The 13,742-nt window shown below is 43.7% G+C and overlaps 1 protein-coding gene across 1 annotated transcript; it reads left to right on the top strand.

Annotated features, from left to right (window-relative positions):
• The first annotated feature begins 10,165 nt into the window (after nt 1–10,165).
• On the top strand, nt 10,166–13,281 carry LOC136512062 (elongation factor 1-alpha-like). Its single transcript, XM_066506065.1, has 3 exons — nt 10,166–10,277; nt 11,112–11,593; nt 12,224–13,281. The coding sequence occupies exons 2-3, from the start codon at nt 11,132–11,134 to the stop codon at nt 13,103–13,105; spliced, it is 1,344 nt and encodes a 447-aa protein (XP_066362162.1). The 5' UTR covers nt 10,166–10,277; nt 11,112–11,131; the 3' UTR covers nt 13,106–13,281.
• Nucleotides 13,282–13,742: the final 461 nt, after the last annotated feature.

Here is a 13,742-nt window from a genome sequence, read left to right as displayed (position 1 = left end):
CATCTAAATAAAACCCACCCTCATTCTTCTAGCTGTTGGTTCTATTTATAAGGAGGAGAGCACAAGGGGGAGTGGGAAACCCTACTCTAGGCGTCCCTCAATGGGCTCTAGTCAGTACAAGACCCAGGCCCAAGCTGTAGGTCTGTGCATCCTTTTGCTTGCTATGCATAGCTTTAGTAGATTATGATAGTGGGGTTGGACCCATCTGAAAGAGGACGACGAGCTCTTTCAAACAAGTCAAAAACCAGCTTCATTGGATCTTGTATCAAGGAGTTATGGTATTTTTGATGAAGTGTTTCCTACTGTCTCGAGATGAGCTGAGCGCCCCATTAATGATGATTCCCACTTGTTCGGCTGCTCCATCCTCATCATGGGGTCTAAACATGAGGCAATGGGTCTTGACCAACATTCCTAAGAATAAGATAATCATCACCATAATTTAGTAAAATCCAATTCTAAGACGAGTTTGTATGAACATCGAGGAACGACTTTACCTGATAATTAAGTTGTCGTGCTCGAGCTCTTGTCATCGGACCTTGTTGTGCAGCAGGTGTGGTTGTATCAATGGAAGGGATATCCTCATCATCCTCCCCTTCTTGCACTTGAGTCGTCCTCAACTCTAGTTCATCCTCTTCTCCCAAATATGGCTTCAAATCTGCAATGTTAAATGCAGGGGCTAACCCCAAAAGCTGCAGGTAGCTCAAGTTTGTACGCATTATCATTAATCCTTTCTAACACTTTAAAAGGACCATCAGCTCTAGGCAACAACTTAGACTTTCACAAATCAGGGAACATATCTTTTCTCAAATGGAGCCAAACTAGATCACCAGGTTCAAAAATGACATGTTTCTTCCCTTTGCTACCAGCTAGTTTATACTTTGCATTCATGCACTCTATTTTCTCTTTAGTGGTTTCATGCAATTTTAAGATCAGTTCAGCACGTTGTTTAGCATCAAAGTTCACTCACTCTGTGGTCGGAAGAGGTAACAAATCAATAGGAGCATGTGGCACAAACCCATAAACAATCTCAAAAGGGCTTTTCTTAGTGGTAGAATGATGTGAACGATTATAAGCAAACTCAACATGAGGCAAGCACTCTTCCCACATTTTATGTTCTTTTTCAAAATAGCCCTAAGCAAAGTAGATAATGTTCTATTGACAACCTCAGTTTGTCCATCAGTTTGGGGATGACAAGTAGTGGAAAATAAAAGCTTAGTCCCTAGCTTAGCCCACAAAGTTCTCCAAAAATGACTAAAAAATTTTGCATCCCGATCAGAAACAATCGTGTTAGGCACACCATGCAATCGAACAATCTCACGAAAGAACAAATTAGCAACATGTGTAACATCATCGCTCTTATGACATGGTATGAAATGTGCCATTTTAAAAAATCTATCCACAACAACAAACACACTATCCCTCCCATTCTTTGTTCTAGGCAGTCCTAAAACAAAGTCCATTGAAATATCTTCCCACGATGCACTTGGAACAGGAAGAGGCATGTATAAACCATGAGGATTAAGGTGTGACTTAGCTTTTTGGCATGTTGTGTAGCGAGCAACAAACCTCTCCACATCTCTCATCATCTTGGGCCAAAAGAAATGACTAGCAAGGATGTCCTCTATCTTTTTCACACCAAAATATCCCATGAGTCCTCCTCCATGTGCTTCCTGTAATAATAACAAACGCACGGAGCAAGCTAGAATGCATAGCTTGTTAGCTCGAAATACAAACCCATCAGCAAGGACGAATTTGTTCCAAGTTTGTCCCTCTTTGCAATTCAGCAACACATCCTTGAAATCATCATCACGAGAATATTGTGCTTTAATTGTTTCTAATCCAAATATTTTGAAATGAAGTTTGGACAGCATGGTATAATGCCTAGACAAAGCATCAGCAATGATCTTTTCTTTACCCTTCTTGTGTTTGATGACATAAGGGAAAGATTCAATGAACTCAACCCATTTAGCATGCCTACGGTTCAGTTTTGCTTGGCTTCGAATGTGTTTCAATGACTCATGATCAGAATGTATAACGAATTCTTTGGGCCATAAATAATGCTACCATGTTTCCAAGGTTCTAACTAAAGCAAGCAATTCCTTATCATAAGTAGAATAGTTCAGACTAGGCCCACTCAATTTTTTGCTAAAATATGTTACAGGTTTGCCATCTTGTAGCAGCACACCACCCAAACCAATTCCACTAGCATCGCATTCAAGCTCAAAGGTTTTATTGAAATCAGAAAGTTGGAGCAAGGGTGCATGAGTTAACTTATCTCTGAGCGTGTTGAAAGCATCCTGTTGGGCTGTAGCTAGGGATGAAAATGGTACAGATATTTTCCGATCGTATTCGAAACCGAATCCATTTAGAGGGGTTGAGATCTGTCCATATCCGAGTCCGGATATCCAACATTCGATACCGTATCCGTATCCGAATACTCAAATCGCATATTTATGATGTCGATATCCAATCGTATCCTATCCGACATAGTTGACACTATCCGTATTCGAATCCAAATCCGGATAGAAATATGAAAACAAATGTAATATCGGTGATATCCATCCATATCCGATCTGTTTTCATCCTTAGCGCCTACAGCCCAAGTGAAGGTTGCACCCTTCTTGGTGAGTTCATGCAGCGGGGCTGCAATTGTGCTGAAGTCCTTCACAAATCGACGGTAGAAACCAGCAAGTCCTAGAAAACTCCACACTTGTGTGACCATGCAGGGCACATGCTAGCTGTGTATGGCCTCAACCTTGGCTTGATCAACTTCGATTCCCTGTGGTGTCACAACATATCCAAGAAAAGAGACTCGATCTGTGCAAAACGTGCACTTCTCACGGTTGCCAAACAAGTGTGCATCCCGCAGAGCATTGAAAACGGCACACAAATGATCAAGATGTTCCTCTAATGATCTACTATATATCAAGATGTCATCAAAGTATACCACCACGAATCTGCCAATAAAATCACGTAAAACCTCATTCATTAATCTCATGAAAGTGCTGGGTGCATTAGTCAATCCAAAGGGCATGACTAGCCATTCATATAAACCAAACTTAGTTTTGAACGTTGTTTTCCATTCATCTCCTAGCTTCATGCGAATCTGGTGGTAACCACTACGCAAATCAATTTTAGAGAACACAATTGAGCCACACAATTCATCAAGCATATCATCTAACCTTGGAATAGGATGACGATATTTGATTGTGATGTTGTTTATCGCTCTACAATCAATACACATGCACCATGATCCATCCTTCTTAGGAACTAAAAGCACGAGAATGGCACAAGGGCTAAGAGACTCACGCACATAACCTTTGTTGAGCAATTCTTGTACTTGTCGCTGAATCTCTTTTGTCTCGTCCGGGTTGGTCCTGTACGGCGCATGATTAGGCAAGGAAGCCCCAGGGATGAGGTCAATCTGGTGTTCTATCCCTCGAATTGGTGGCAGCCCTGGTGGTACCTCCTTTGGAAAACATCGGCATACTCCTACAAAAGATTAGTGACAGCAGGAGGCAAAGAAATAGATGTATCTTCGAGTGAAAATAAAGTTTTTTTGCAAACCAAAGCATAGCAAACAGTAGTACTAGCATCAATCTCATCCAAATCAGATTTGGTGGCAATGTAACAAGAGCCTTTCAGCTTGCATTTTTATTATGATGAACAGATTTGCTAGACTTCTTCTTATGTTTCTCAAGTTCATTAGCGACAATCTGATTTTCACTAGCAACAGCCTGATTCTTAAGTTTGCTAGCTCTAGCAAGTTCATCTCTTAGAATAGCCTTAGGGGATATGGGGTGCAACACAATCTTCTTGTCATTATGCACAAAAGAGTATTGATTTGTGTTTACCAAAGTGCAAGGAATCTTTATCAAACTGCCATGGTCTACCTAACAACATAGAGCATGCTTGCATAGGCACAACATCGTAGTCAATGGAACCATGATAAGAACCAATGGCAAACTCTACCCTTACCAATCGTGTTACCTTCACCTTGCCGCTGTTGTTAAGCCACTGAATGTAGTAAGGCTGCGGGTGTGGTTTTGTGCTCAACGAAAGCTTCTCCACCATTTTAGCACTTGCCAAGTTGTTGCAGCTTCCTCCATCTATGATCACATGGCAAGAGCATTTCTTGATCACACACTTGGTTTGAAACAAAGTGTGGCACTGATTTTGTTCAGCCCTCTCCATTTGGGCACTTAGCACCCGCTGCACCATGAGGCTCTCATAGTGCTCAGCACCTTCAGCCCCAACGTGCTCTCCATCTTGTTGGAAATCATCTCCTTCCGCTACATTGTTAGCAGCAAGCAAAGCATATGTTTCTTCATCAAAATCACTAGCAGAGGAGTACCCATCATCAGCTCACACAACCATCACACATGTGCTTGGGCAGTCCTTGCGTACGTGGCCATATCCTTTGCAGCGTAGGCACTAAATATCCCTTGTTCTCCGCGTGGATACCACCAAGGATGAACTCTTGGCAGATGTAGTCGTTGCTCCTCTAGTTGGTTCACTTGGGCATGGTATAGAATTTGTTGTAAAGGAGTGTGGCTTGATGGTCGAGGAAGATTATGGGGGTGCATGTGTTGACGGTTGTAGCAACATTGGAGGGTGTCCACGGGCTAGCATGACCTATAGGAATGTTAGCCCTCATGCTAGCTCGTCATCCTTGCACTTCTCGTTTAGTTTTACAAGCAAGGTGAAATAAACGATTGATAGAATTATATTCCTTGTAAGCTAGAATATCCTGAATCTCCCGGTTCAGCCCACCCATAAATCTAGCTATGGCACCATCCTCATTTTCCTCTAGCCTGCAACGAAGCATACCCATTTGTAGCTCTTGATAGTACTCTTCTACAGATTTGGATCCTTGCCTCAATTGTTGCAACTTATGTAAAAGATCACGAGCATAATAAGAAGGAACAAATCTGGCCCGCATGACCCGTTTCAAAGCATCCCAAGTTGGTGTGTTATTTGGGTTCTTATGATGGTATTCAGACCACCAAACAGAGGCAAAGTTAGTAAACTCACTAGTTGCAACCCTAACACGTTTGTCCTCAGGGAAATCATGGCAGGTAAATTTCTGATCAACAGCTAATTCCCAACTAAGGTACATATCAGGATTATACCTGCCATCAAAAGCAAGTATGGTGAATTTAATCTTGCCAAATGAGTCATCGGCACGTACCTATTGCCATGGTGGGCGAGGACCTATCTCATGGCGGCGGCGATGTTGTTTGATGCGTCGATGACCATTCACCTCCTCATCAAGCTCAGTGTCCGCTGCATATTCTTCTTCATCATGACCAGCAACGCTGCCCATGGTGTTGTTGTTGCTGTGTTTATGTCGTTCGAAACCATCACATTGATTATGTTCCATCCTCTCCAATCGCTCCAAGACACCTACAAGAGATGTATTAACAGAACCAAGAGTGCCTTCTAAGGAAGCCAACTTGGTGTTGGTCTCAATCTGAGCCGTCTCCAATTGACCAAGGCGCCCATTTGTGACACGAGCGTCCTCATCAAGGTGTTCAGCATGGAGCCTCACTTTGCGTTCAAAGTGTTGCAACAAGGCTTTCGATCGAGGTGATTGTGGAGGGGTCCTTTCACCTTCTCCCACCATGGTTAGTATGCAGCAAGGGAATCATAAGAAAATATGTCCTACCAACTAACTGAATTAGGTGACAATAATTTTCATTCTCTTAGCATGTGCAAACGAGTTCTTACATGTCCTTACCTTGCTATGCAGATGGTGTTGGCGACGACAAGAACAACACAAGTAGTAGCAAGTAGAACCCTGTGACGTTGTAGATAATTTGTGGAGCTGTAGGTGGCTTAAAAAATCAAGGTACAGCTGGAACCACGTTAGTCAATGCAAGTTGAATAAGTGTTCAAAGATAGTACCGTGCTGGTCCTAGGCTAACCCATGCTAGAGACGTGAGCCTAGATACAAATGTTGTCACCAGATAGTAGCAAACAATGGAAATGATGAGAGTAAATAGCATCCACTTAACCCTTCTTTTTTGTTTCTTTCTTTCCTCCTTTTCCTTTCTTTTTCTTTTCTATTTTCTATTGTGTTTTCTTTTTCTTTTCGACAAGTAGCACAAACTGAATTTTGCAATATGATTATAACAAGAATGCAGCAAGTAGCATAGACTTTCTTTTACTAGGGATAAGGATTGCAACAAGGAGTACAAATATGTAATTTGAACTCTCTTATTTTCAAAATTGAGTGTACTCAGATTTGCACCAAAAGGACAGGTGCATAAGGTAGTGTTTGTGTAGGCGCGGTTGAAGGTGATGGTGGTGAGGGTTTTAGCGAAAAGGTGGAGAGAACAGCAGTGCTTTTGGTGGTGGTGGTGGTATTGGTGGAGATTGCAGCGACTGAAGTGGGGGGAAAGGCAGCAGTGGATTGTGTGGTGACTGAAACGTTACAAGAACTCGAAACTCTAAAGGATTAGAACCTAAGAACCAGCACTTAACACCACAATGTAAACCACAAACTCAACAAGCAAAGAACTAAGTAGATCAGCAAAGCTCAAACTTGTGTTTGGAATTTCAATTCTATCCTATTTTTATATTTCTAGAATATAGGTAAAGTAATGAACGGTAAATGACTCACTAAAGAACCTTGCTCTGATACCACAAGATGGGACAAGGGGTTGTTCCTGATCTTTTTGGTGAGTGTGGATAAACTCGATTTGGAGTGGATTTGACGTTGGCTGTCCGACTACAATGACCATAAAGTTGTTGCGCCTTAGCAATAGGTACACCCGCTCCGATTGTGATGTTCTTGTCGTGCCAAGAACACCATGAACCTGCAAGCAACCGAGAACAAGCAAGAATAAGATGAACAAGCAAATAACTCACGGATTTAAGCCAAAGGCTGAATCTGAATCACAAGTTGGGGTCTTGAAACAAGCAAATCAGGTGGTCTAGCCGACACACGTGTTTACAAGGAAGAAGTAGCAGCTATCTTGCATCTAAACAAAACCCACCCTCATTCTTCTGGCTGCTAGTTCTATTTATAAGGAGGAGAGCACAAGGGGGAGTGGGAAACCCTAATCTAGGCGTCCCTCAATGGGCTCTAGTAAGTACAAGGCCCAGGCCCAAGCTGTAGGTTTGTGCATCCTTTTGCTTGCTGCGCACAGCTTCGGTAGATTATGATAGTGGGGTTGGACCCATCTGAAAGAGGACGACGAGCTCTTTCCGACAAGTCAAAAACCAGCTTCATTGGATCTCGTATCAAGGAGTTATGGTATTTTTGATGGAGTGTTTCCTGCTGTCTCGAGATGAGCTGAGCGCCCCATTAATGATGATTCCCACTTGTTTGGTTGCTCTATCCTCATCATGGGTTCTAAACATGAGGCAATAGGGTCTTGACCAACATTCCTAAGAATAAGACAATCATCACCATGATTTAGTAGCATCCAATTCTGAGACGAGTTTGTATGAACATCGAGGAACGACTTTACCTGATAATTAAGTTGTTGTGCTCGAGCTCTTGTCATCGGACCTTGTTGTGTAGCAGGTGTGGTTGTATCAATGGAAGGGATGTCCTCATCAGAGAGGTAGATCCGTGGGCGGCGCTCGAGGTACACCTGCAAAACGAGTACGTGGGGGTCAGATCCGGAGGAGGGGGATGGCGGTGGCCAAGGAGCCGGAAGAGGCGGGGGGGGGGGGGGGGGGACGATGGAGGTGTTAGAGCCAAAGGAGGGTACGACGGCGGCGTCGGATCCGGGGGTACCTTGTTGTCGTCGGACGTGTGTCGACGGCGACGGGTTCTGGGAGTGATGTGGAGCTCAGGTTCGCCACGGAGGCTATCGACGTCGCGATTCTGGTGAGCTGAGAGGTGGATCTGTGGGTGGCGCTCGACATACACCTGCAAAACGAGCACGTGGGGTAGATCAGGAGGAGGGGGACGGCGGCGACCAAGGAGCCGGAAGGGGGGGACGACAGCGACGGGTTCTAGGAGGGATGCGGAGCTCAGTTTGCCACGGAGGATGTCGATGGCGAGGGGCCCCCCTCACGGCGTAGAGAGGCAGGAGGGGAGGGAGCCACTGACAGTAGCGGTGGCAGGCACGACGAAGCGGAGCTCACAGCCGCCGCGGCTCACGCGGAGGAAAGAGGAGGAGGGGCGAGCGAGCACTAACCCTAGCCGTGCGGCGCGTAGGAGAACGGACTGAGGGAGGGAGCAACACGCGACCGGGACGTTGGCTATTAGGTCAGCCATTCGGCTGGACCTGGACCGTCGAACGGCTGGGCTGATCAGCCCAGCCAAAACCTGCCTAGCCAACCGTTTTAGCCCAGGCGAACAGAGTGTTGGAGTCTGACCAGAGAGAGAGCAAAAATCAGCCAGGATTTCTCTAATAGTCTATGCTTCTTGAACCATAGCAGTACAGACTAGCCAAACAGGCTCGTCAGTCTGTTCCTCAAACATGTAATTTTGTTTGTAAAAATCAGTCTAAAAAAATACTCAGTGGGCAAGCTTTACACTACTCTCTGTGACTTAAATTGAATAAATGGAGATGCCATTATATAAAAAAAACATGACTTATTGCTATCGATTTCCATAAGGTGCGGTCCACGAGAGTTAATTGTTGGAAGCTTTCGGTTTGGAACGAGCAGATTTATAGCATTTGTTCCTCGTCAAATCTGACGTGAAAAATACCATACGTTGAGAACCAAAATTGTCAATTTTTTTTAATATGGGCTGGTCTAGAAACTTTGTCAAAAGACAAAATAGGTTTTACCATTGTGGGTCCTCTTGACAAGATGGTTGAAATGTGTCCAATTTAGAATTAGGGTGAGCAAATTATGATTGCATAGAGATTCCACCTAGTAGAAGCCGACTAAGTTAGTTTCCAAAACTGCCCCGGCAGACAAATTCAACGTTATAGCTGTATTTTGATATGATTTGTAAGTGTTTTTTTATTCTTAAGGGGATAAGATCACGGTCAACCCCCCCCCCCTCCCACCCCCACCCCCATGTACAAATGAAAGGCTGTATGGTTTTTCCTTTGTCCTACTTTTTCAACGTCTATTTGTTTTTCATCTCTTGATCCGGCAACTAAGGGTGACGTTCTATGCTTATCAGCCAACTTAGGACAACTCACCTAGAGCTAAACGAAAAAGTGAGTGAAAAGTCATGGATCACTAACTTTCTCGGCTCGGTGCTGACTTGGCTCAGCTCGTTTACTTTTCTTAATGAGCCTAGTTAGCATTTTAGCTTGTTAAGTCAATGAGCTAGCTCGCAAGCTTGTTCGCGAACTAAACGAGGCAAGTACTCCATAGTCTAACAATCTAAACTAGTAAAAATAAAAATTAATTAAGCTTCATTTTATGTTATATGCATGTGAGATTATAGAATTGATGTATGCTATTTATTACAGTCATTTATTTGTCTTCATGTATGAATAGAATAAATTAGCAACTATCGATTTATGCATAACTTGTAGCTGTTAATAAGTTGGCTCACGAGACAAATGAGCTGACTTACGAGCTAATACAACTGAGCGAGCTGAATTGGAGTTTTAGCTCATCTTCTATCTTCTATCTTCTATCTTTTATTTATACCTAAATAAAAGACCCCATTATAAGTTTTTTTCTAGCTCCTCGTGCTGCCACGTCACCTAAATTTAACTCATCGTGGTTCCAATACCCATCCCAATAAAAACAAATAAGATAAAGTCCCACTGTTCTGTGTCCATAAATCTCCCTCTCACGTCAGTCTGCACCGATCTGAAACTGCTTTCCACTAATCTGAAACTGCTCCCATCATGTTGATTTCATTAATCAACTATCCATCACTTTCCCTTTCATGAATGAAATTCATCGTTCCATTGGAACTAGCCCATTTAAAAGTCCACATCGATCTCATCGTCTTTGCTCCAGGGCCCATCACCGATTGTAGGCATCTCGTGTAAATTAGGACCAAACCGTTAAAGAAAAAATTCAGATGGGTCCAAGTTGAAAAATCCGTTTGGATTTAGGGTAAATTAAACTTAGGTGAAACGGTTAAATTCAATTTTTCCACGTGTCCAAATAATGTCATTCGGTCATTCCTATACGGGCCTCTCTCGGGCTCCGTTTATGGCCATGGGCCACATTCGGCCTTGGGCTGCCCGGCCTACGCCGACGCCCTTATATATATAAAGTCCCGAACCCTAGAGGCCATCTCCCTCCTCCCCACAAGGCAGCCTCCCGGACCTGCCGTCGTCTGCTGCGGTTCTGCGCCTACGCTTTTGCCTCTGTGGCCTCCGTCTCTTGCTAAGGTTTGATTTCTTCTCGCCTTATCCTCGCTCGCTCGAACTCTGTTCTTGAGCTGCTTGATGCGATAGTGAATGGATCGATGGTGTGCTGTACTCTGCCGCCTCCCCGTGCCTGTAGCGATTCGGTTGCGATAGTGAATGGATCGATGTTGTACTCTGTCGCCTCCCCGTGCCTGTAGCGATTCGGTTGAGATAGTGAACGGATCGATCATGTACTCTGTCGCCACCCCGTGCCTGTAGACCTTAGGGTTTGTGGGTTTTTGCCTTCATGTTTCGCTGACCTGATTGTTAAGGATAGTTTCTTCTGAATCCGATGCAATACTTACATACTGCTGGATGACTTGTTGATTGTGCTTGTGGTCGTGTGACCTGGTCTTAATAAAGTGTCGGATCGAACTTTTTGAGGTCTAGAGCTGCTGTAGTTTCTTTGTTTTGCAGATACTTTTGCACTGTATATGTCTTTGTAGTTCATGTGCAGTAATAGTTGCAACCTCATAGTGTGAGCAAATTTCTGATCTGGTTTACAAAGTTGTTTGAGATTCCAATCTTGAATTCTTACTGGTTCAAAATTCTGTGCGCACACTTATTAGTTTGTTCTTTTTATTTTTTCTAGGGCTGCTTTGTTTTTTATATTATATATTATTTGCTCTGTTTAATGTTTCTAGTGCTGCTTTATTTCCCCCCTGCTGATGTGTATCAGGCTTTTTTTAAGCTGATTACTGCGGTTGCAACTTTAGATCGATTTTCTGATCCCATCTAATAAATTGTTTTGTTAGTGGATTTAGTATTGTGTGATGTTTACTGTATTTCTAATAATTGATTCTTCTGGTGTAACAGTTTAAGCTTCACCTCCAGCCATGGGTAAGGAGAAGTCCCACATCAACATTGTGGTTATTGGCCACGTCGACTCTGGCAAGTCAACCACCACCGGCCACCTGATCTACAAGCTTGGAGGCATTGACAAGCGTGTGATCGAGAGGTTCGAGAAGGAGGCCGCTGAAATGAACAAGCGGTCCTTCAAGTACGCGTGGGTGCTCGACAAGCTTAAGGCTGAGCGTGAGAGAGGTATCACCATTGATATCGCTCTGTGGAAGTTTGAGACCACCAAGTACTACTGCACGGTCATTGATGCCCCTGGACACCGTGACTTCATCAAGAACATGATCACTGGTACCTCCCAGGCTGACTGTGCCGTCCTTATCATTGACTCCACCACTGGTGGTTTTGAGGCTGGTATCTCCAAGGATGGCCAGACCCGTGAGCATGCTCTCCTTGCTTTCACCCTTGGTGTGAAACAGATGATTTGCTGCTGCAACAAGGTATGCTATCATGAATTTCTCTTTCACTCTTGTTCATTAGTTCTGACTATAGTGTGTGGTTCGTGTATAGTATAGTAGTATATGATTTATACTGTATTTGACATGTGCAATAAGTGCCTAGTGCTTCTATTAAATCACCATATGTTTCCTACATAATTATGTATGATAATCACCTTCATTAATTTGCTAGTCTGATATGTTGCAAAAGAATTTCTCAATAAATTTTATACTTGTTTCCCATTCATCTGTTTTGAGTAATTGTTCGGTAGTTATATGAAACTTGCAATCCATAAAGAATGCAAACATAAGTTTTGCCTTGGTATGATTAGTAAGGTTTTTATTTTTTGTAGTTTCAGTAGCTAATTGAATACATTTGTGATATATGATGATCTACCAATTTATATTTGGTTTGTCACTGCTCAGATATCAACATAAAACATTTCTGGAAGAAGTGCCCTGTACCAGTTAATTTTGATTGATGTGTTCTCGCATACATCCATTTTGCTTGCTGTTCATGTGATCTGTTCCTTTAAGCTAATGATGATGTTGTATTCCAAACATATACTATTTATCTGCTGTGGAGAATCAAGCTAATGTTAATTATATTTTCTGTTGCTGTTGTATTTTTAGATGGATGCGACCACTCCCAAGTACTCCAAGGCCCGTTACGATGAGATTGTGAAGGAAGTCTCATCCTACCTGAAGAAGGTTGGATACAACCCTGACAAGATTGCTTTCGTCCCAATCTCTGGTTTTGAGGGTGACAACATGATTGAGAGGTCCACCAACCTTGACTGGTACAAGGGCCCAACCCTGCTTGACGCTCTTGACCAGATCACCGAGCCCAAGAGGCCTTCGGACAAGCCCCTGCGTCTGCCCCTCCAGGATGTGTACAAGATTGGAGGTATTGGAACTGTCCCGGTTGGTCGTGTGGAGACTGGTGTCATCAAGCCTGGGATGGTTGTCACCTTCGGTCCAACTGGCCTGACCACTGAGGTGAAGTCTGTTGAGATGCACCACGAGGCTCTCCAGGAGGCCCTTCCTGGTGACAATGTTGGCTTCAACGTGAAGAACGTCGCTGTGAAGGATCTCAAGCGTGGGTATGTGGCCTCCAACTCCAAGGATGACCCTGCCAAGGAGGCTGCCAGCTTCACCTCCCAGGTCATCATCATGAACCACCCTGGGCAGATCGGCAACGGCTATGCCCCAGTGCTGGACTGCCACACCTCCCACATCGCTGTCAAGTTTGCTGAGCTCATAACCAAGATCGATAGGAGGTCTGGCAAGGAGCTTGAGAAGGAGCCTAAGTTCCTGAAGAACGGTGATGCTGGTATGGTGAAGATGATTCCCACCAAGCCCATGGTGGTGGAGACCTTCTCTGAGTATCCTCCTCTGGGTCGTTTTGCTGTCCGTGACATGAGGCAGACCGTTGCGGTTGGAGTCATCAAGAGCGTGGAGAAGAAGGATCCAACTGGTGCCAAGGTGACCAAGGCTGCAGCAAAGAAGAAATGATGTGCCCTCATTAATCCTGTGGTGTTGCCTATGTGTTTTTCATTATCTTTGAAGTTTTGTACTCGGTCATTGCTCTTATACTATGAACTGTTAAGATCTACTGGCTGTGTGCCCTGTGTCTGTGTTTGGGTACTTATACTGTCATTTCAGCTATCGTTGATTTGCATTGCATGATATCTCGATTGGGTTCTCATTTCTGAATCATTTTTGTTTTGATCTGAAAATGTAGCTGTTAAGTATTGTTTTAGTTGTGAGATGGCCCCAGATGTGCTTTGAATTGTTGATATCATCTGAAGTTGTCTACCACATGATGATGTCACACGATGAAGTCTCGATTGAGTTAGTATCATTTTAGTTGTGGGGTGGCCCCTATGTTGAAGATGCGTCTTGAATTGATTATATTGTCTGAAGTTCTGTCTATCACATGATGTTGTCTCGATTTTCTTGGCGTGAAAACACCAATTCTGCTACTGGAGTAGTAGTAACTGCAATATACTAGTATCACATGACGAACCAAGTCTTGAGTTCTTGTCGTGAAACACCAATTCTGCTACTGGGGTAGCAGTAGCTGCGATGCATTCGTTCAAAAAAAAATAAGGTAGCCGCAATATACTATCACATGATAAAGTCTCGTTTG

Source organism: Miscanthus floridulus, chromosome 16 (genome assembly GCF_019320115.1).
Source record: "Miscanthus floridulus cultivar M001 chromosome 16, ASM1932011v1, whole genome shotgun sequence".
NCBI lineage: Eukaryota > Viridiplantae > Streptophyta > Magnoliopsida > Poales > Poaceae > Miscanthus > Miscanthus floridulus.
This window is presented reverse-complemented; position numbering and strand designations above follow the sequence as displayed.

What these genes read in the sequence shown, in the direction of transcription:
- LOC136512062 (XM_066506065.1), top strand. Translation starts at nt 11,132, where the DNA reads ATGGGTAAGGAGAAGTCCCACATCAACATTGTGGTTATTGGCCACGTC. An exon ending in TGATTTGCTGCTGCAACAAG is followed by an intron (nt 11,594 to 12,223) that starts GTATGCTATCAT and finishes TTGTATTTTTAG; the next exon opens with ATGGATGCGACCACTCCCAA.